The sequence below is a fragment of the Alexandromys fortis genome, unplaced genomic scaffold (genome assembly GCF_014885135.2).
Source record: "Alexandromys fortis isolate MF-2015 unplaced genomic scaffold, M_Fortis_MF-2015_v1.1 scaffold_145, whole genome shotgun sequence".
NCBI lineage: Eukaryota > Metazoa > Chordata > Mammalia > Rodentia > Cricetidae > Alexandromys > Alexandromys fortis.
In genome coordinates this window covers 207,695-231,069 of record NW_026068049.1, presented here as the reverse complement: position 1 = coordinate 231,069, position 23,375 = coordinate 207,695, and the positions used below count along the sequence as shown (strand labels likewise).

The following is a 23,375-nucleotide window of genomic DNA, read 5'->3' as shown; positions in this document are numbered from 1 at the left end:
CCTCTCTCTCTCTCTCTCTCTCTCTCTCTCTCTCTCTCTCTCTCTCTCTCCTTTCACAGTTGTAGATACAGTATGGCCAGCTGCTTCATATTATTGTTGTCATACTTTCCCTGACATGATAAACTGTATCACTTCAAACTGTAAGTCAGAATAAACCTTAAGTTGCTTCTTATCTGATACAACAATGAGAAATGAAACTAATATAGTCCCCAACACAAAGACGTGGAAAATTGATTAGAGGTTTGCATCACTATCACCCAGAGGCAGGCAAATATCTGAATTCCAGGACAGCCAGGGCTACACAGAGAAACCCTGTCAATGGAAGAAAGCAAGCAAGCAAACTTGATAGGATTTTGACAGTGTCTGGCATAACAAAAGGTGAAAGGTGATCAAGTGTCCGTGTAAAAAGTAATGCTGTTCTGGTCTCAAGGGGTCTTTCAGGAGGGGATTAGTCCTTTAGGAGGGGGGCGTCAGGGAAGGAAGTGGGTCCCTGGGAGCAGGCCTCCTAGCTTTATACCCTGTTCACATTTGTACTGTGGATACGGTGTGATCAGCCATCCTCCTGCTTTTACCTCATTGCCTTCCCTGCCTGCTGCTGTGTCTTCTCCACTATGGCTGACTGTAGCCCTCTGGCTCTGTGAGTCAAAATAAACCTTTTCCCTTAAGTTGCAAGAAGGCAGTGCCTTACCAGATACCAAATCCTCCAGCATCTTAGACTTGGACTTCTGGGCCTCCAGAACTATAATTAGGAATTCCTTTTGTTTATAAACTACCCAGTCCCTAGTATTTTGTCATAGCGGTCTGAGGAGTCTGCCTGTTAGCAATGACCTTCAGGCATTCTTTGGAATAAATGTGAGCTGTAATTGCTGTCAGTGCTAAATAAAACTTGCATATACTGGGTACAGAGTACCCACCACTTAAGAGACACATGCTTGAGGTATGAGGTCTGAGGTGGAAAGGATTATGATGTGTATCACTAGCTCTCAAGTGGGCCAAAAACATGAGAGAGAGCGAGATCTGGGATAAACTGTCAATGGTGGAACCTAGATGAAAGATATGATGATGTCTACTTTATGATTTGTGCAACTTCTCTGTACATTTTCCAAGTTTTCACAGTTGAGAGTTAAACAAAGCAAATCATAATGACTCCTCATTAGAGTCAAATTAATGGTTTAGGACAGAGACAATGTCAAAAACAAAGAGTAGGAAAAACCCAGCAATGGCAGAGGCTGGCTGGAGGTCAGTCAGTGCATGCTTGGGGGTTCATTTCTGCTCAGGGATGTCTTGGAAGGATGAAAGCACCTGTGGATAGAGGTACAGCATTAAAGAGTGTGTTCCCATACAAATCAACAGCTCTCAACCAACACATGCTCCATGAATGCATGTGAGGACCTCTGCCAGAGGACCCTTGGAGCTGAAGACACACCCACTCCAGGAGAGGCTCTGCCATCTCTGAGCTCCATATGAAGCCCCCAAAAGACTGCTCTCCTGAACTCCAGATTTTATATTTTTTTGAGATTTCTTGAACCTACCAGAGAAGAAAACACTGTGTAGGAAGGGTGGCGGTGCCTTCCAGTTATCCAACTCCTGGACTTCTTTTATCTCATTCCTCAAGTTGTTAGCCTTCTCCTTCTCCCAGAAAGGCAAGCTGGAAGAAGAACACAATCCTGCTGAGTTTGAATGGATGCCGTGTTAACTTTACAAACACCACCAGTGGGTAAGACACTGCACACCACAAAATGAAAGAGTCCTCCACCTCGGGGCTGTGGAGATAGCTCAGTGAGTAAAGTGTAGTAGGACTTTCCTTTGGACCGTCAGCCCACAAATAATGACATGGAGACTTGCTGTTAATTATAAAAACTCAGTCTTAGCTTGGCCTTGTCCCATTTAGCTCTTATAACCTAACACTAACCTGCTTTTATTAGCCTATGTTTTACCATGTGGCTTTCTACCTTCTTTTCATTCTGTATGTCTGACTCCCTCCATGTCTCATTGGCATCTCCTCATGCCTTGATTATCTCCTCCTACTTTCTCTCTCTGCCCAGAAGTCCCACCTATACCTCCTCCCTAGCTACTGGCCATTCAGCTCTTTATTAAACCAGTCAACAGCAATATATCTTCACACAGTGCATAATTATCCCACAATATTTCCCCCTTTTGTCTAAATAAAAAGGAAAGGTTTTAACTCTAACCCAGTAAAACTGTATACAATAAGAACAATTATCAAGTAAGAATTATATTCACAATGTCTAGCTCATATATATGTGGCAAATTCAGAGAAAATACTCTATTATCTATCCTATCTTAGTGAGTCCAAAGTTTTATACCTAAACCATTTTCTATCATAACTTGTATTGCCATCCTAAAAATACCTTTTTAGACTTAAAAACATCTTCTTAGATAAATAGCTTAAGCTTTTATGTTGTTCAACCTTATAAACTTTATATCTCTTATGTAAGTTTTTTCTGAATTTGTCAACAAAGAAAACTGTATACCATCTAGTCTTCAATCCCCATCAGAGACCCAAGAAGGATATATTACCTGAGTAAATAGAAAGTGCAAAGTAAGCAATTTCTAAAACTATATAAATGACAGACATCTGGCTGCCTAGACTGTCACCCAAGGTTCCTCTGTAATGTTGGGGTATCCATATTGAGCCTACAGGCCTAGAATATCTGACAGACTTTCTTATGAGGCAGGAATTTTGAAGGACTGTCCTACTCTGTCTTGGAAAAGTTTGGCAGTTACCTTCTTTTGTGTCCTGCTCGTCCAATTTGGACAGCATATTGTCAGCAGTCAAGGAAAGGACAGTTTTTCACCAAAATGACTAGTTTTGCTACATTGAAGGCAAACTCCATATGGAGGTTCTTTGATGCCTGTCATCCTTTTTTGAAGTAAATTGGTGCTGCCCAGAGTATAGTGTCTCACTGTCATGAAAAACCTTATGCTATTAAAACATCTTTAATGTCATATTCTATAGGTCTCTTAAGTGTTTGAAACCCATCTTCATATCTAAAATATATCTGTTTGACTCTGAAAACATACCTAACGTGGCCACAAATTTGATTGTTAGATGACTAGCTACTAACCTGTATTTCTCTAATTATTCTAAATAGTTTGTAATAATAAATTTCAAGGACTAGAAATTTACTTTATATTTTTAAATGAGCTGCATAGGCACAATGTCTTAAACAAGAGTAGAAACATATATACAGCATAACAAAAAGCCTTAAATTTGTATTAATATACAAAAATCCATAATGCCGAGCAGTGGTAGCACATGCCTTTAATCCCAGCACTTGGGAGGCAGAGGCAGGTGGATCTCTGTGAGTTTGAGGCTAGCCTGGTCTACAGAGCAAGTTCCAGGACAGGCTCCAAAGCTACAGGGAAACCTGTCTTGAAAAACAAAAAAAATATCCACACCAATGTAATATATTTGAGATTAGTGGTTATTCAAAAGCAGACTCAACAATCCACCCTTTTATCCCATCATTTCTGTACTATATCTCCCTTTTTCCTTTCAGAAAGAGATCCCTAATCTAATCTCCTTTATTCAGCTTTTCATCTGACTATGACCAACAGCAACTTGTAACCAATCCCCCTAAACAATAAACATCCATAATCCATTGAACTACTAAAACTATCCACCCCACTTCTTGGGAATGTGGGTATTGTATCCTCTGTTCTGCTTCCTGTTATCTGGGGGCAACAGCATCTTTAGGGAACCCTAAAAAATGGGATAATGGTCAAGTCCTGGGAGAGCTAGCTTGTCTAGTCTTGCTGTAATGGAAAAGTGCAAGGTTTATCTGAAGTTCTGGCTGGATAGTCTGTGAGGCTGAACCATCTCAGCTAGCAGCTTTGAAGTTGTTCTGATGCAGAGAAGGCAGTTGTCCACACGTCTGGGCGCCATCTGTTGAAATAGGAGCGGCGGGGCTGCGTCCTCAACACCCCGGCCGCTTGGCTAGCTCATGCCCTAAATAACAACACACAAACTGTGTTCATTTAAGAACTGCTTGGCCCATGAACTCTAGCCCTTACAGGCTAATTCTCGCACCTGGACTAGCCCATTTCTAATGATGTGTGTAAGCACCCCAAGGTGCGCTTACCGGGAAGATTCTAGCCTACGTCCATCGTGGGTCTCAGCTTCATGCGTCTGCCTCAGAGCACAGAGCTATCACGTCTACCCTGGAGAGCTGAGCATGGCGTCTCTGCCCCAGAGCAGAGCAGAGTCTGACCTCACTTCCTCTTCCGCCCAGAATTCTATTCTGTTTTCTCCTCCCATCTATGTTCTAAGCTATGAGGCCAAGCAGTTGGTTTATTACTTAACCAATGAAATCAACAGATTGATATATGACACTCCCACATCATGTCTCCCAATGCAACATATTTTCTGACTTCCATTGTGAAGTTAAGATACTCTTAAAATATATAGGTTTAATTACAATTTCCATAATCCAGTGTCTCTCAGCAGCTATTTTTTTTTGTACATTAGCATTTAAAAATTCAAAGTCAACGAAGCACCATACAAGACCCAGACACCCTGTATATTTCCCAAATTTATGTGGCTTATTTCTTTTAATGCTTTACTCTCTCTTTAACGACTTTGTTATTTTTAACGACTTTGTGCATTTTTTCTATGACTGTCTGTACCCATTTTTTACTGTATCTGTTTAAAGGTTTTCTCATTCTGGGTTGCTTTAGTGCACACCTACAGTGTTCTCTGACCACAAGATGAATGTGACTCTGACAGCTGGCTCTGCCTGTCTCAGTTCCCTGAGAGCCCACCTCATGCTGGCATGTTTACCACCCCAGCTTTGGAAAGCTGATGTGTCTAAACCCTGTCTTAGAAAACCAAAAAAAAAAAAAAAAAAAAGTACTAGTGCCAGCTGGAGGTGTAGCTCAGTTGGAAGGGTGCTTTTAAGGCAAGCAGGAAGCTGTGCCTTAATTCCCAGCACCACATAAAACCAGGCATGATGATGCCTAGGTCTTCCTTGACTGTGTCGTGAGTTTGAGGTCAACCTGATCTACATGAGACCCTGTCAAAGAAGAAAAAAAAAAGTCTCTAGATAAGATTTTTCAACTACTGTGCTCTTAGGGAGTGGGAGCTGAATCTAAGAAACACTGAATAGTAGATCCAGCTCCTGAAACTGGAGCCCTTTGGCCTCCTGACACAATCAGTTGGGCAGATGACTTCCAGGTCAAATTGCCATGAAGAAAACCCAAGTCTCCTGATTCATAGATTGGCCCCAGTACAAAAGAGCGCCCTAGTCTGTAGTGCTTTTTCTTTGAATAATACAATCTCAGCACTTGGGAAGCAGAGGCAAGCAGATCTCTGTGGGTTCGAGGCCACCTTGGTCTACAGGGCAAGTTCTGGGACAGTCAGAGCTACGTAGGGAAACCTTGTCTTGAAAAACCAAAAAATTAATATAATATAATATGTTAGAAAAACTATCCTGCTTGGTATTTTATGATTCATACATACAAATATATTTACAAAAACTCAAACAGTTGGGTGAAATGCAAAGATTAGATGGTTGGTGGTATTTTAAGTATTCTAGAATAGTGTTTATAAAAAATAAAGTACAGACATGAGAAGCCTAATTATATGTTACAGGGAATAAGAAGTATAATGAAGGCATGAGAGGTGCCAAGTAAAATAAAAGGCTTTTATTCCCCTGAGCTCTGAGATTTGGTACTCCCACTGCATCCCGGTGTGTGAGACTCGGGAACACGCACCCACCTCACCGTACTTACAGGAGTACAAAATAGAGAGGAGAGGTAAATAAATGCATGCGCTTCAGACGGCCAGAGCAAAAGTGTGGAATCAGGGAGCTGGAGAGATGGCTCCGTAGCAGTTAAAAGCACTGGCTGCTCTTGCAAAAGACCCTGGTTTGACTCCCAGCATCCACATGGTGGCTTGAAGCCATTTGTAAATTCAGTTCGAGGGAATCCAAAACCCTCTTCTGGTGTCTCTGGGTATTGGTCATACACATGGTATACAGATATACATGCAGGCAAAGTACCCACATGCGTAATTTTTTTTATTTAAAACTATTTAATTCTATAAGCATGGAATTAGGAGCACTGAGATGGCTCAGTAACGACTCCTGCTGCCAAGTATGCAAACCTGAGCTTAGTCCTCGAGATGCCCAGAGTAGGGGAGAACCAACTCCTAACACACAGCATGTGCGCCTCCATGCACACATCTTTTTTTTTTTATTTTAGTATAAAAACAGGAATAGTCCTGCTCCAATACACGGTGTTCTGTTGGCTTTCTCTTTGGTTTTGAAGCTCCAACCAGTTCCCCAGCTGCAGGCATCAAACATGCGCTTGTCTTTTCCAGAACACTCTAATGTGATACGGCTCTTGAGAACACGGTGTTATTAGTCTTTTTGCTCCGTGTAAATGCCCCTCCTGTGCATACCCAAGCACACCTGGGCGTCTATCAGCTGGTGTCATATGTAGAATTTGTCCCCCTCCATTGCCAGAGGCCACAGACCCTTGACTGCTGTGTGTCTCTCCAACTGCACCCACCCTGCTGCTGGGACACTTAAACGGTCCCCATGGTTTGACAGCCTGCAGGCTCCTCCGTGGGGGAAAAGGGTGTCATTTTCTCAGAGATCGGACCATAGAGAACTTAGTGAGAAAACTCACTTGGGGATTTGAGGAAGAGGCTCCAGTGGAATAAATGTATCCAATTTTTTCTCATAAGGAACCCTGGGGGGGAACAGTAAAAACAACCATGAGATTGCAATGACCTCTTAAAGCATGGACAGCTACATATCATCCTTTCCAAAACCACCCCCACCTTGTGGTGTCAGCCCTCAAATGTGGGCTTCAGAACTGCACAGGGAATCGCGTTAAAGTTTTTGTTGTGTTTCATCAAGACCACTGACTCTCACGTGACTGGTTTTCTAACCATTTTCAATATAACACGACAGCTGTTTTCCTCCTAGTTGAATGACTCTCCTCTTGGATCATATTTTTCTAAGTTCGCCTCCACATTTAATATCAACCCGTATACTAGTCACTAGCAATCAGACTGGGTCTGGAAGCGCTGAAGCCTTCAAGTATGCGGTAATAGAAATCAGACCAACAAACAACCCCTTCTTTGTCTATCAGCTTTTAAAAGTACAATATAGTGGGATCCATGACTTCTCTACCTGTGTATCATTGGAGCTGGCTCATAGTCAACCCTCCATCGCCCTCTCATACACCCTCCCCACTGTTCCTCTTCCTTCCCCCAAATTGTTTCCTCCCAGTGATGCATTATATATAACATGTTTGTATATATGCATATGTGTATATATGCGTGTGTATAAGTATTTACATACAGCCGAAGAGACTCGATTCCCTTACAGTTAATGAAATTCCCCTGGAATGAGCATGTACTCACAGTGAAAAGTTGACTGGTGGCAGAGTTGCTCCTGCTTTGAAGAACTCCTTACTCTGCTCTGGGAACATGTATGGATTATCCCCTGGTGTTAACTTTGGGATTCCATTTCTGGGATCAATATCTGTGGGAAGCATTTGGAAACATGACACAGAAGGCTGAAACCAATGCCCCGCTCACTGTGAGCAGCAATGCAGTCACGTGACAGTGAAGATCAAGCCTCTTTGTGCTTAGTGTGGGGTGAAGTTCTGCTGCCCTGCCTCAAGTCCACGGTGACATTTTCCCTACACTGTGCTGTCAGATATGATTATTTTAAACCCTGGTGGGTTGAGGAAGAGAGAGTAGAGAGAAGGTAAGAGCCAGAGGGTAGGGGAGTGTTGTGAAATACCCTCCCCTGTATGTGGCAGGGCTGTTGCACACATGCGCACACAACATCTGTGCAAGATTTGCACAAGGTCAAGCCAATTAAATTTCACATAGATTGGAGGCAGCTTCTAAGGCCATAGAGCTGAGAATCTATTAGCAGTCTATAGCTGCACGGGGAGGGAGTGTCATCTTTATTGAAGAGTATGGACCCAGAAGATTCTCCACATCCGTGGATGACCTCACATAACCTTCAACTTCAGCCCCAGTTGAAGGTTAAAAAAAAAAAAAACTAGAAAAAAACTTTGTTGGCTTTCAAGACAGAGTTTCTCTGTGTAGTCCTGGCTGTCCTGAACTCACTCATAGATCAGGCTGGCCTCAAACTCACAGAGATCCACCTGCTTCTGCCTCCCAAGTGCTGGGATTAAGGGCATGTGCCACCATCATCCAACCTAAATTTTTAAAAAATAAATAAAAAATAAGGTTAGGAAGAAGATGTGATGGGGGGGCATCCAAGAGGATGGGAGGTGGGGAGTGAGGTGAGGGTATGATCAAGATACACTTTGTGCATGTGTGAAATTTTCATAATAAATAAAACTTTATAAACACAAACATGGAGGACTGGGAATATAGTTCACTTGGCTAACATATATAAGGCCCTAGGTTCAATTCCCAGCACACAAAAAAATGAAAAGAAATCTGGCACATGCCTTTAAGTCCAGCTCAGAGGCAGAGGAAGGCAAATCTCTGTGAGTTTAATGCCAGCCTGGTCTACAAAATGAGTTCTAGAACAGCCAGGGCTACACAGAGAAACCCTGTCTTAAAAAAAAAAAAGAAAAGAAAAGTGTTCTATAAGTTTTGAGTGAGAAAGAGAGTACTGTATCAACATTGGTTGTAGGAGGAAAACACATGAGAATGTATTATCCATCACCTCTCAACGTGACCATNAAAAAAAAAAAAAAAAAGAAAAGAAAAGTGTTCTATCATTATAGATTATAAAACACTATACACAAGCCAGGGACTGGTAGCACATGCCTTTAATCTGAGCACTCAAGAGGCAGAGGCAAGCTGATCTCTGAGTTCAAGGCCATCCTAGTCTACAGAGTGAGTTCTAGGACAGCCGGGACCACACAGAGAAATCCTATCCAAAAAAAAAAAAAAAAAACCTATACATATTTCCTTGGTGGGTTTTTTTGTTTGTTTGTTTGTTTGATTGGTCCATTGGTTGGACATGCAAGGTGTGTACCTTTTAATTTTTTATTATTTTATTCTTTTGTGTATATGAGTGTTTTGTCTACATGTCTGTCTGTGTACCATGTGTGTGCAATGTCTTCAGAGGCCATAAGAGAGTGTCAGATGCTCTGGGACTATGGTTACAGATGACTGTGATCCCAACTTCATGTACTAACTTTCTCTTTAAACACACACACACACACACAATGGGATCTAATTTATGCTTCCAACTCCTAAGCCTGGGGCTGGCCCTGGAGTGTGTTTGACATACCCGCTGTCACTCCATTGAAGAAAACTGATTTCCTCTCTCCCTGCAGCTTCTTGGCTAAGGGTAGGGCTTGTGCCCACTCCCCCATTTCTGTATTGTCTGGCCTGAGTCTATGTAGGCCACGGTGTGAGCTTAAGTTCTGGGCAGAACTCTGAACTCATTGGGACAGGGTTTCATGTAGTCCAGGCTGCCCTTGAGCTCACTATGTAGTTAAGGGTAGCCTCTAAGGCCTGATCCCCCTGAGGCCATCTCCCACCTGCTGGGATCACAGTTGTGCTCTGTCACATCTCATGTGTGCAGGGGATGGAGCCAGGCTGCGCCATGCTAGGCAAGCACGCTACCAACTGAGCACCATTTCACTCCATGATTTATATTTTTAAAACTGAAAACAGAAAAGTGGTTATTGGTAGGTATTGAACTTGCTAAGCTTGTTAACTTGGTTATGTTCTGTTCTTTTATTATGGTGGTCCTTGTGTGTAACACTCTCGCCTCCACGCTAGATAACAAAGAGAGTGAACTATTTGAGCGAGGAGAAGGAAATTGTGTACATTCTGTGTCTCGATTAAATGTCATGCACTTCCATTCCTGAATGTATTGGGGTATATAGTATATGTACATACATGTTTGTGTGTGTGCACATGTGCACATGGGTGTGCAATGTGCATGTGTGATCTTACATGTGGACACCAAAGGTCAATGCTAGATGCTTTCCTCAACTGCTCTCTACCTTACTTTTTGACTCAGTCTCTCACTGAACTCACTTGGCTACAGAGGCTGGCCAGTGAGCTCCACGAATCAGCCTGTTTCAGCGTCCCCAGTTCCGGGGTTATGGGGACAACCACTGCACCTGGCTCTTGTGTAGAGGATCTGAACTCAGGTCCTTATGCTTGGGCAGTAGCCCATCTCCCTAGCCTGCACTTCCTCCGAATGTTTTTTAATTTTCATTTGTGTGAATGTTTTGCCAGCAGGTATGTCTGTGTACTACATGTGTGTCTGGTGGCCACAGAGACCAGAGAGGGCATCGAATCCCCCTAGAACTGGAATTACAGGCAGCTGTGAGCCACCTTATGGTGCTGGAAATAGAACCAGGTCCTCTGCGAGAGCAGCCAGGGCTCTTAACCACTGAGCTGTCTCTGCAGCCCTTCATCTCCTCTTGATGAATAGGGAGTTTAGGATCTGGGCAAGGCATGGGACTCCTATAAGGATCCCACATCGGAGGCCATGCTTGCAGCTTCTCTGGGGTGGCTCTTTATCCAGATAAATCCAAGCCTCAATTTGAAAGTCCATTTATCCTTTATATGAGTTTTACAAGAGAAGTTACTAGTTACTTCTCTCTGCACAGCTTCTACAAAAACCTTCTTTATCAGTGAGGCATTGGCTGCCTCCTCCTCCATGGGTATTTCAATAAGAAAGTGCCATGAATGGCCCTCTGGTGCTCAGCAACCTCTTAGGATCTCTTGAGAAGTCTATTCTGAGTAAGTTGGGGCCGAGAACTCGCCAGGTTACAAACCAAGATGACACATGGATTTAGGTATGGTATGTGTGCACCATTTCACCTTAGTTGCCTTTAATTAAATCAAAAATAACACTGTATACTTCATGCCAAGGCTTACTTTAAATGTACATGACAGGTGGCATCTAACTGAAACGTCCCTGATTTTCTTCGGACTTCAATGAGGCTTCTACTCTAATGATGTGAAATGACTCACTTGGTGACTTAAATGTCACATTAACATTTTCTGAGAGCTGGAGAAAGACGTAAGTGTGGATCAGCGTTCATTCCAAGCCCTTCATCAAAAGTTGTTGCCTGTGCACTGGACTCCCTTGCCTTCCTGTCTTCCTGACTACTCTGTGGGCAACAGGGTGACCCTGCAGAGCTGTCCCCAGGCAGAGAAAGCAGAGCCCATGGAGCCACAACTAAGGGCTGCAGTTCATGTGTTTCATCTTTGATGGAACGAGACACATTACCATACTTCTTCTTCCCGAGGCTCTTGTCCAGGGTCCTCTCGGCCTCAGACTTCCTGTTGCCCCGGAAGACCCCACTGAAGAAGCACTGCTTTCCAATGTGGTAGGTGTGGAGATTGCTGCTAAACCTCGGATAAAATGTCCACTCAGGACGCTGCCCATCTTCTGCAAGACATCAGAAATGTTCCCGTTAGCCCTGCTCCCTGCCCACAAGACAATGAGATGACAAGATGTAAAAACTCCCGGGTTCTGTTTGTCCTACAGCCTTCTCACACATGCACTCTCAAAAACATGTGTAAGCGTGTTTGTATGCAAATATGTATGTTCGCCACAGGCATGCAGTGTGCACAGAGGCCAGAGGGCCTGGGATCTTCCTGGAACTGGTGTTACATGCAGTTGTCAGCCACCATGTGAGAGTCAGGAACCAAATCCAGGTCCTCTGAAGAGCAGCCAGTGCTGTTAACCACTGAGCCATCTCTCTGGTCCTCACACTCTTTTGGCTGTTAGAGACAATATCACTATGTAGTCCAGGCTGACTTGAACTCTTTTGTGGGGTCTGTATGTGTGTCTGTGTGTGCACATGTATGTTCATGTAGGTAGACATGTGTGGGTGTAGGTGTGTACAAGAGGTCATCCTCAATTGCTTTTTTTAAATCTTTTTTATATTTATTTTTGCTTTTATTTGTATGGGTGTTTTGCCTGTTTGTATGTCTGTGTACCACGTGCATGCCTGGTGCCCATGGAAGTCAGAGAAGGGCATTGATTCTCCTGGAACTGGAGTTAGAGATGTTGGCCACCATGTGGGTCCTGGGGATTGAACCTAGGTCCTCTGGAAGAGCAGGCAGCATTCTTAACAGCCAAGCCATCTCCGCAGCTTTTTCCATCTTATTTTTTGAAACAGGGTCTCTCTCTAGATGGAACTTACTACCCATTTGACTAACTGGAACCTTCTTACCCTGGCCTTCCTGCTGGGATTACAGGCACAGGCTCTCACGCTCAGCTTGTTTACATGGGTGCTGGGATCTAAACTCAGGGCCTCATGTTTGTGTGGCAAGTACTTTGCCATCTTCTCAGCACCCCCATCCCTCCAGCCCACCCCACCCCAATGAAGGAAGTGCATTACTGGGGGTTATGACTTTGTCCTGCTTCCTGTCTCCACCCCACTGCTTCCTATGTCTGGGTGAAATGTGGCCTCCCTGCCTCTGGCTCCTTGCCTCTCCCATCATGCTCTTTCCTCACCATTCTGGAGTCTGTCCCCCTGGAACTGTAAGCTAGGATAAATATTTCTCCATTAGTTGTTTTTGGTTATGGTATTTTATTATAGCAACGAAACATAACTAATCCTGGGACTGGAGAGATGGCTCAGTGGTTAATAGCACTAACTGCTCTTCCAGAGGACCCAGGTTCAGTTCTTGGCACCCACATGATGGCCTACAACCATCTGTAACCCCAGTTCCAGGGAATCTGATGCCCTCTTCTGGCTTCCATGGGTACCAGACAGAGACCAGGTGCGGTGCTCACACATCCATGCAAACAAACACTCACATACATAAAACAATAACTCTTTTAGGAAAAGAACTAAAACAGTCACATGACCTAAAGCATTGCTGCAGGAAGAGGTCTGTGATCTATGCAGCCATTGAGGGAAAATACATTGTGTACTACAACTCAGTTATTCTATGTCTGTCACCTGATGACTTTGTTCTTCTCTGAACACCACAGTGTGCTTGCACAGACCTACACAAAGAGGTCAGTGTCAGCTTGATGGAATCCGGAGTCACCTAGGAGACACATCTCTGAGCACGTCTGTGGGAGTTTCGGGATTGAGTTAGCTGAGGTAGGAAGGCTGGGGTGTGGACTGACTCCTGGGCTGAGTGAAAAGAGCAACAAGCTGAGCGCCAGCCATTGCCACCACCACCCTCTCCTTCCTGACTGGACACAGTGTGAGCAGCTGCCTCCCACTCCTGCCACGTGGACTGTTAAGTAAAAATGAACTCTTCTTTGTGAAGTTGCTTCTTCACATGTGTGAAAAGTAATTGGTGCAGCTGTTCACTCCATGTGGTTTCTTGACGCTATCAAGAGATGTCCTAAATACAATGTGTGAGGCCGCAGTATAGCCAAGCATGCTGTTGTATGGTTAACTGCGTATTTCGTGCGCACTTGCACGCATACACGTGGGTTGCATCACCGTGGCGCGGGCCCAGAGGACAAGCGACTTCATGGAGTCAGTTCTTTCCTTCCACCATGTGCATCCTGGGGGTCAAAACTCAGACTTAGGCACAAGGGCCTTTGCCTGCTAAACTGCCTTGCCCAGCCCCCTTCACTTCTTGTAATAAGTAGAGAGTACGCTTTGTAGTTATGGTATAGTGTAGTACACTAATATCTAGAGCAGTGGGATAGTGACTTATCATTATCAGATATGATGCGTGTGCTATGCTGGGCACCAGCGTCGCCACAGACACAGCCACGTGTGTGTTACGACATTAGCAAAGTTATGACATCACAGTCAGTGGGAGGCTTTCACCACGTAATGTTTCGGTTGAACCACTGTCATACATGCAGGCCACTGTTGGCCAAAGCTGCGTCATATAACATATGACTGCTTTTCTATGTATGTATGGACATACATATTCAGGTGTACATATTTCAAAATTCAGCTCTTCACAGCTGTGGGGAAGAATATTGTTGGAGAATATTGAGGAAGAGGGTTTATGTCTATACACTTCTATGTTGTTTGATATCTTTTATGGCACTTACACTGGGCCTTTCATTTATGAAAACCATATGGCCATACATATCTCCCACAAAGCCATCACATGAGGACCCAAGAGGAAGCGTGCCAAATGTCTGACACTGGGCAGGGGAGGTCTTCCGGGACTTGGCCCATAATAGGACAGATTTCTGAAAAGGCCCCAGGAGCAGAGGCCTCTGGAGGAAAACCCAGGGTCTACTCACTTGTCTGTGACTTAAGCAGGCTGAGTTCCTCAGGGTATTTTTCCTTCTGTAACCCAGGCAGTGAAACTTGAGAGGAGTGACTAGACTGTGCGGAGGAAGAGGAGGAGGAGGAAGAGGAAGACTTCTGACCCATCTCCACCGCTGTGCTGGAAGGCAAGTGGCAGGCTTAGATTCACCTCCGTGCTCAAACTGGCAATCACACTGATCGTGAACTAGCGGTCCACGCGTTCTCAGCAACAGAACTAGCCTCGCTTTCTATAAAGTCCCTATAAACTTTCTATAAAGGGTATAGTTTACTGACTCACAACTTGAAGGTACTAAAACTTACTCAAAAGACCCATGCTTTAAAACAATCAAGTTAGTTGGGAAGTAGTGGTGCATGCCTTCAATCCCAGAGGCAGGCGGATCTCTGTGAGTTCAAAGCCAACCTGGTCTACAGAGTGAGTTCCAGAACAGTCAAAGCTACACAAAGAGAAACCATGTTTTGAGAAAAAAAAAAAGGTTAGCCAGGCAGTGGTGGTGCACGCCTTTAATCCCCGCACCGGCGGCAGAAGCAGGTGGATCTCTGAGTTAAAGACCAGCCTGGTCTACAGAGTGAGCTCCAGAACAGCTAGGGATAAACAGAGAACCCCTGTCTTGAAAAAACAGATAGATGGTAGATAGATAGATAGATAGATAGATAGATAGATAGATAGATAGAGGTAGATAGATAATAGGTAGATAGATGATTGATAGATAGATAGATAATAGATAGACAGACAGATAGATAGATAGAGGTAGATAGATAATAGGTAGATGGATGATAGATAGATAGATAGATAGATAGATAGATAGATGATAGATAGAGGTAGATAGATAATAGGTAGATAGATGATAGATAGATAGATAGATAGATAGATAGATAGATAGATAGATAGATAGATAGATGCTGAGCCTGAGGAACTAAGCTTGACCCCTGGCAACCCATGAGGCAGAAGGAGAGATAGTTGGTTGTCCTCTAGCCTCCAGCCACACACTAAACTAATTAATTGTAGTTTTTATAAAACAGGCTGAAGAGATCACTATTTCGTTAGGAGCACTTGTTGTTTTTATAGAGAACCTGGATTTAATTCCTAGCACCCACATAGTAGCTCACAACCGCCTGTAACTCCAGTTCTAAGGAATGTGATGCCCTCTTCTGGCCTCCACAGGCACCAGGCATGCATATGGTGCATATACATGCATAGATATTTAAACCAATTTTAAGAAAAAACAGTCAAGGTACTAACTCCTCATACAGTACAACATGGAATTGCTACATGATCCAGCAGTTATACTCCTATGTGTATTCCCACAAGAACAGAAAACAGAAACTCAGGCAGACACGTTGTCTACGGGTGTGCACTGCAGAATATGATAGCTCTAGGCATCCGTCAATAGTTGGTGAACAAATGAAGTTCGGCTTACACAAAGGAATATGACTCAGCCTGCAAAAGAGTGGAGTTCTGCAGCATGCTACCACATGGTGAGCCTTGAAATAATTATTTGAAGGAAAAACTAGCCAGACAAAGGACAAATCAATATGAGTCCACTAATACAAGGGCAGAGAGTGGCTGAAAAGTTTCTAGGAGCTTAGCCTGGTGGTGGTTGCACGCCTTTAATCCCAGCACTCGGGAGACAGAGGCAGGTGGATCTCTGTGAGTTTGAGGCCAGCCTGGTCTACAAAGTGAGTTCCAGGACAGGTTAAAAGCAACATAGAGAAACCCTGTCTCAAAAAAGAAAAACAAAAACAAAACAAAGTTCCTAGGAGCTGAACAGGAAAGAATTCTGCTCAGTGGATACACAGTTGGTGTTTGATTGAAAACAGGAAGGGCTGGAGAGATGACTCAGCAGTTGAGAGCACTGGCAACTCTTCCAGAGGATCTGGGTTCAATTCCCAGCAACCAACAGGCAGCTCACAAGTGTTTGTACCCCCTGTTCCAGGAGATCTGACACCCTGACACAGACATGCAAACAGGCAAAAACACCAATGTATATAAAATAAAAATAAATTATTAATAAAACAGATAGTGGCGGTGGTTGTACGACACTGTGAATGTAATTAGTGCCGCTTCATGGTGCACTTAAAAAGGGACAGAATGCCTTTGCGTTAGATGTATTTTAAAAATTTATTTTTTTGTGTATGAGTGTTTTACTTGCAATGTAAGGGTACCATGTATCCACAGTGCCCATGGTGGCCAGAAAAAGGTGTCAGACTCCTTGGGACTAGAGTTCCTGGTGATAGTGAGTCACCTTATGGGTTCTGGGAACCAAAGCCAGGTGAGCCATCTCTCCAGCCCTCTGTGCTGGAACTCTTGGGTCTTAGCCAGTGAGAGACTTCTGGCTCCATTCTCTTCATGTCCACTTATGTCCTCTTACTTTTACCTGTCTTCCCATGTTACCTGAAGGAGGCACGGGAGGTGGACCCCTGGAGGTCTCTGGTCTCTATAAGAGGCACGCATGCTTCTTTGTCACTCTGATTTTTTTTTTTCTTTTATCATTTTTAAAATGAAGGACCCCGGTCGGACCCAGGGCCTTGGCAGTCTGACAAGTAAGTGTTCTATGCTGAGCTACATTCTCAGCCTTAATAAGTTTGTTGTCTTGTTTAAGATTTATTTATTTATTTTCTGTATATGAGTGCTCTATGTGCCTTTATGTCAGAAGAAACCATCAGATCCCAATAGAGATGGTTGTGAGCCACCATGTGGGTGCTGGGAATTGAACCCAGGTCCTCTGGAAGGGTAGTCAGTGCTTTTAACCACTGAACCCTCTCTCCAACCACATCATCGTCATCATCACCATCATCATTATTAGTGTGAGTAGGTGTGTTTGTGTGTGTGTGTGTGTGTGTGTGTGTGTGTAGTGTGTGAATAAGGGAGTGTGTGCCAAAGCACATGTATGGACATCAGAGGACAACTTTGGAAGAGCAGGCGGTGTTCCTAACCACTGAGCCATCTCTCCAGCCCAGGTAATCATATTCTTGACAGTATCTCTTAGGATGCTCGTTCTTTATTTTCTTTCATTCTTTTGATAGTGTGTGTCTGTGCGCGTGTGCGAGTGTATAACTCTCTCAAGTTATCTTTTGATCTCCACCTGTTCATAGTGGCATGCATCCACACACATGGGGGGTAAATAAATGTTAAAAACAAAAAAAATACAATTTGGTCGAACTCACACAGATCATCATTGGAGGAGTTGGAATTTGAACCTAGGTAGCCTAGCTCTAAAGTTGTTGTCTAGCAGGACACACACACACACACACACACACACACACACTTACTCAGAGTGAATCAACCCTCCAGGGGGTCCTGGAGGCTCAGTGACTCTCCAACCTACTTCATCAGAAGATGAAAGACTGGTCCTTCCATAAGAGGCTGTCCTGCTGGCCAAGGAACCCCTGGACTCTAGACCGTCACTGTGCTTGGCACCTGCAACACAGATGTCACCGTTTAAGTATATTGCTGAAATATCTGACAGCCTATTTTATTTCCTACATTATATTTTTAAAATTGGGGAAGGGGTCTGGTGAGATGGCTCGGTGGGGAAAGGGGCTTGCTGCCAAGCCTGCCAACCTGGGTTCAATCCCCAGATCTCACAGGTGGCAAGAGAGCCACCTCTCCAGCCCATGTAATCATACTCTTGACAGTATCTCTTAGCATGCTGGTTCTTTATTTCCTTTCATTCTGAGGGTTGTCCTCTAACCTCCACATGGGCACCATGACAAAGAATACCTGTACTCACACCCAATAAGTAGAATTTGAAAGCAGCTAGTATTTAGTATTTACTGTGTCCTGAGGGTCACTTTAACCCCCCCCCACATTATCCCATCTAGCTCTTGTAAGTGCTCTTAAGTGCATGCATGTGTGTGCTCACACACACACACTCATACGCACACATGCACGCACACATGCACGCACACATGCACACACAATGAGGAAACAGATTCAGAAGGCTATACCCTTGCCTACATTCAGGGAAAAACTAAGCATCCAGGCCCAAGTTTGTTGACAATATTGTGGTGCCAGAGTCTGAACCGCAGCCACTAATCTGGACTGCTTATGCCTCCCCAAGGCTCACCTGGTCCAGACTGCGTGGAGAGAGATCTGAAGCAGCTAGGTGTCGCTATTCACTGTACGGACACCATACAGTATGGCACAATTCTCCAGAGAATTCTCCATCTCGTGACAGGATGAATGAGCGCAGCTGGCCACCATGGCCTCAAGAAGCGCCTTCAGAAACTTCCATACCTCCCATTATTGAGCCACTCATTCACAAACACAACTTTGCCACCAATGGTATCTAAAATAGCATCTGGCATGACTCAGATCCCAAGCAGCACTTGAATAAATGAATGCAAAGAATTATATGTAGCTCATTTGGTAGCATGCTTGCGTGGTGTACAGGAAGCCCTGGGTTCCATTTCTAGCACTGAAGAAAGCAGGCATGGTGGCCCATGCCTGTGATACCAGCACTTGGGAGGTAGGGGCAGGAAAATCAGAAGTTCAAGGTTACCCTTAGCTTCATAAAGAATTCAAGAAGGAGAAAAGGGGAAAAGAAGAAAATGATTCTAACTCTCCCAGCCACTGGTAATAACAAAAGAGTCCTTTAAGTCTGTGGCTATCATATGAAGAGATGAATCATTCTTTTTAGTTTGCTGTTTGATTTATAGCTTATGAAAGTCAGTCTGTTCTTTATCATCTTACATTATCATGTGCCCTGTTAAATTATTTTCTTAAGATTTATTATTGTTGTTGTTAATTATGTCTAAGTGTGTATGGCTGCATGGCTACATGTCTGTGTGTACCACATGTGTGCATGTGCTCCTTGAGGCCAAAAGAGGGCGTCAGATCCCATGGAACTGGAGTTACAGATTGCTGTGAGCCATCTGATGTGGATGCTGGGAACTGAACTCTTCGGCAAGAGCAGCAAGTTCTCTTACTGGCTGAGCCTCCTCTCCTCTCCACTCCTCCAATTACTTATTTTAAAGGCCAGATGAATAGACACCGTATTTCTTTGTGCATAACTTCATAGAACACAGAAGCTCAATAAACACAATGAAATCATTTGTGATAAGAAATTTATACAGGCGTGGTGGTGCATGCCTTTAATCCCAGCACTCAGGAGTCAGAGGTGGGGTGATTTTGACACCAGAGTGAGTTCTGGGACAGCCAAGGCTACACAGAGAAATCCTGTCTCAAAAAATCAAGAAAAAAAGAAAAGGAAGGAAGGAAGGAAGGAGAGAAGGAAGGAGGGAAAAAAGAAAGAAAGAAAGAAAGAAAGAAAGAAAGAAAGAAAGAAAGAAAGAAAGAAAAGGAGGAGGAGAGAGAATTGAAGAGGAAGAGGAGGAGATGGGAAGGGAGGGGAAGGGAAGGGGGGAAAGGTGAAAGGAGTGGGCACACACAGCACAGCCTTCTCGGGATTATGTTTTTGATTCCAAACTTCGAAGGTTAGCCAAACTACTTCCTTTCTTCAGAATTCCCCACCCCATGTCCAGGTTTTCTGGAATGTGGCACAGGACTGAGGCCTGGGACAGCTGCAGACTCCCAGAACTCTGGGAGCCAGAGCCCAGGGTGACCTTAGGTACAGTGAGGCCAGTGGTTGCCAGAGGTAGGAGCAGCTGCGATAAAGCCAAGGCCAGGGAAATGGACAGAAAAGGGACAGAGCTGTGAGGAGGGCAGGGCAGTCCCCAGCAGTCAGAGAAGGAACCATCTTTATACCAGGCCACAAAAGAGCCAAATAATGGCATATAGACTCCACTTCCAATGCAACGTAATTAGAAATCAATAATAAAGACAGCCCCAAGCGAAAACCCCGCCGTAAGCTAGGGAGCTCAAACCACACTGCTGAATAATTCATCAAAAAAACATCATAATGGAAATCACATTGACGTTCAGCGAACTTAGGTGCTACACATTAAAGCCTGTGGGATCCAACTAAAACAGTAATTAGAAACTTGGATTCTTAAATGCAAATACTGCATTTCACCGAATATAGGGCCTCAAAATGCCTCCCCTTGGACTGATATTTCATTTGTATTTTAATAACTAAAGCTTGCCTGAAGGTCAGTGCAAAGCAGCCACACTAGTCAGGCACAGAGGCCAGGCGGTGGGGGTGCATGCCTTTAATCCCAGCACTAGAGAGGATATAAGGAAGAGATGGGACAGGACTTGCTTCAATTCAGTCTGAAGATGTCAAAAAGGTAAGAGCGCTCTAGTGGCTAGGCTGCTTTTGCTTTTCTGATCTTCATGTTGAACCCCAATATTTGTGTCTCTGAGTTTTTACTAATCACGTTATACTGCCCTGCCCAGGCACGGGAAGATTGCCTTCTGGACTAATGGCAGCGGTGCTCTGGGGAAGTCAATTACCCCACTCCCAGCTCCCGCCACGGGTTGCTGCCTAGCTCAAAGGCTGTGGTGAGGAGTAACAAGCTCAGGATACTTTCTCTGCTCTAGATGTTCACCGTTCATCAGGAAACCTGCTCTAATGAATGCCAGGTAAGCTATGCCTCTCTAAATCGCTGTAGGATGAGAAAGAATGACATCCTCTAAAAAAACCAAAGTGAGGATTGGAGAACTAGCCAGGGGTTAAAAGCCCTTGCTGCTCTTGCAGAGGACCTGAGTTCATTTTCACAACCACCTGTAACTCCAGCTCCCTCTTCTGGCCCCCATGGGTAACTACATTCATGTGTACATATCCACACACATAGATTTTTTTTGTTTTGTTTTGTTTTGCTTTTGTTTTTGTTTTTCGAGAAAGGGTTTCTCTGTGGTTTTGGAGCCTGTCCTGGAACTAGCTCTTGTAGATCAGGCTGGTCTCGAACTCACAGAGATCCGCCTGCCTCTGCCTCCCAAGTGCTGGGATTAAAGGCGTGCGCCACCACCACCTGGCTTTTTGTTTGGTTTGGTTTGGATTTTAAGACAGGCTTTTCTTTGTGTAGCCCTGGCTGTCCTGGAACTTGCTCTGTAGACCAGGCTGGCCTCGAATCAGAGATCTCCCTGCCTGTGCCTTCCAACTGCTGGGATTAAAGGTGTGAGCCACCACTGTCCAGCCAAGCCATATTAATTTTTAATGGACATTTTTTTAAGACCAAAGGAAGGTTCTGGAAACAAGAAAGGAATTCATGGAGAAAGAGAGTCTGGAAGAAAGTCTGTCTTTGGTGCAATCTGTAAAACTCAAGGAGATTTTCACATCTTTGGGCAGGAACAACATCTTCCATCAACGAAGTGTGTTCTCACACCTGTCGTCTTGGCTAATGCAAAACCCCTCTGTCTGGCAAGGGGAAGGATAATTCAGCAAAATATGTTGGCTTAATATGGAGTGTTTTTGATAAGAAAAAACCTCAGTTCCCTACTTTTTGCTTTTTCTGCTCAACAAGCAAGCTAAGGATCTAGGGTGGGTACCTACAGCAGTAAGGAGAGTAATGGGCCCTCCCTGCTGAAAAAAAGCACGTACCCACACATTGTACAAGGGGCTAGCTTGACCCTTTCATCCACAAGACCTGGACTCCCTGTTAAGATGAACCTTAGATATATCTCCTGAGAGGATGTGTTAAGAATAGACCGCCCAGTTAAACAGTATGGGTCCTCTCTGGCTCACCCCTGAAGTGGCTTCCTCCTTATTCCAAACCAAACTGGGAAAAAAAAAAGAAAGTTCTGGAAGCTTAAAGCTATACTCCCAGGGATTGGAAATGTAGCTCAGTAAAGCTCTGGGTTCAACCCCAGCACTGCGTAGGACCAGATATGGTGATGCATGCCTGTAATCCCAGACTCAGGAGGTAAGAGGGGCTGGAGTTCAAGGTCACCCTCTGCCACATAGTGAGTTTAGGTTAATATGAACTACATGGGACTGGGGATGAAGGAGGAAACGGGGTTGGGGGAGTAAAGGTGGGATCCCAGCACCCTTTCCTCCTTGCTATCCTAGCCATGTTGGGCAGTTGATGGTTCAAAGCCCTCCAGCTACTTAAGAACCAATTTACAGCTGAGGCCTCTGACCCCTCCCACCTCTCTCTAAGTTATGAAGGAGAATCAGATATGAAACATGGGACCTAAGAGACTGGGGACCAGGCTCAGCTGGGAAAAGACGAGACCTCTCCAGGTCCTTTTGCAGCACACTGGCTACTACTGAGCTACAATCATGATACTTGAGCCTGGATTCACCCTGAACAGGTTTTTGGGAAACTGTGGCTGTCCTCTGGACTCTGTGCCCTCAAGAGAATTGTGCTTCCGTCCTTCTTCCTCCACCTTAAGAGCCAGCTATGGAGTAAGAACACTGGCCATTATTTCATTTAAACCCGCCTTACAGTGCTCACAATTTCCACCTGAAGTGCCCCAGCCAAAAAGCAGTACCGTATATCACCTAATATCTGAGCAAGAAAAAAAATGGATGCAGACAGGCAAGCAGAATCAGACCAAAGACCAGCCTCAGTATTTATTAACCAAAGCTCAAACCTCCGGCCCCTTTACTCATTTGGAATATACTTCCCAACTGTCTGGAGTTCTGGTCAATAACATATTTAAATCTCTGCTTTGTCTTTTGTTGTTGAGACAGGGTCTCCTGCAGCGGAGACCTACCTCAAAGTTGCTGTACAACTAAGGATGACCTTGAATTGACCCTTCTGCCTCCGCCTCCTGTGTGGGCACTGCAGGTGTGTGCATGCCAGCTTTGGCTCCTCCTTTTGATGGTATTCTCTGCCAATCAGATCTTGAATATAGACATGACTTCATTGTGTATGTCCCCAACCAGCTCCTGTATAGCTCGGATCTGGAATGTTCTCCAAAAACCCATGTTTTGAAGACTTAGTTCCCAGTCAGTCACACTGTTGGGAGATGGTGGGAGAGGAGAGATGGCTCAGCAGTTAAACACTGGCTGCTCTTGCAGAGGACCGGACTTCTATTCCCAGTACCCACATTCTATTCCCAGTTCAACTTCAGTTCCAGGGGACCCTCTTCTGCTGGCACCAGGCATATGAACAGTACAAATGCATGCAAACATGTAGGCAAAACATACACATAAAGACAATCTTTAGACGGGAGGTGGTGGCACATGCCTTTAATCCCAGTACTCGAGAGGCAGAGACAGGTGAATTTGAGGCTAGCCTGGTCTACAGAGCAAGTTCCAAGAGAGGCTCCAGACTCAAAAAAAAAGAACCCACAAAATATAATCTTTAAAAAACAATCATCG

The 23,375-nt window shown here is 44.4% G+C and overlaps 1 protein-coding gene across 2 annotated transcripts in view; it reads right to left on the bottom strand.

The window, feature by feature from the left end:
• Positions 1-23,375, bottom strand: part of Spats1 (spermatogenesis associated serine rich 1) — a 33,194-nt gene that overhangs the window by 9,071 nt on the left and 748 nt on the right. Inside the window, exons 2-7 of one of the 2 annotated variants that reach the window (XM_050119326.1) lie at positions 17,476-17,623; positions 14,178-14,323; positions 11,226-11,387; positions 7,397-7,517; positions 6,655-6,717; positions 1,533-1,648 (exon numbers count right to left, since the gene is read on the bottom strand). In XM_050119326.1, the coding sequence (XP_049975283.1) occupies positions 1,533-1,648; positions 6,655-6,717; positions 7,397-7,517; positions 11,226-11,387; positions 14,178-14,323; positions 17,476-17,623 (756 nt within the window). The remainder of the gene's footprint in view (positions 1-1,532; positions 1,649-6,654; positions 6,718-7,396; positions 7,518-11,225; positions 11,388-14,177; positions 14,324-17,475; positions 17,624-23,375) is intronic. The other variant, XM_050119327.1, reaches the window with a different exon arrangement.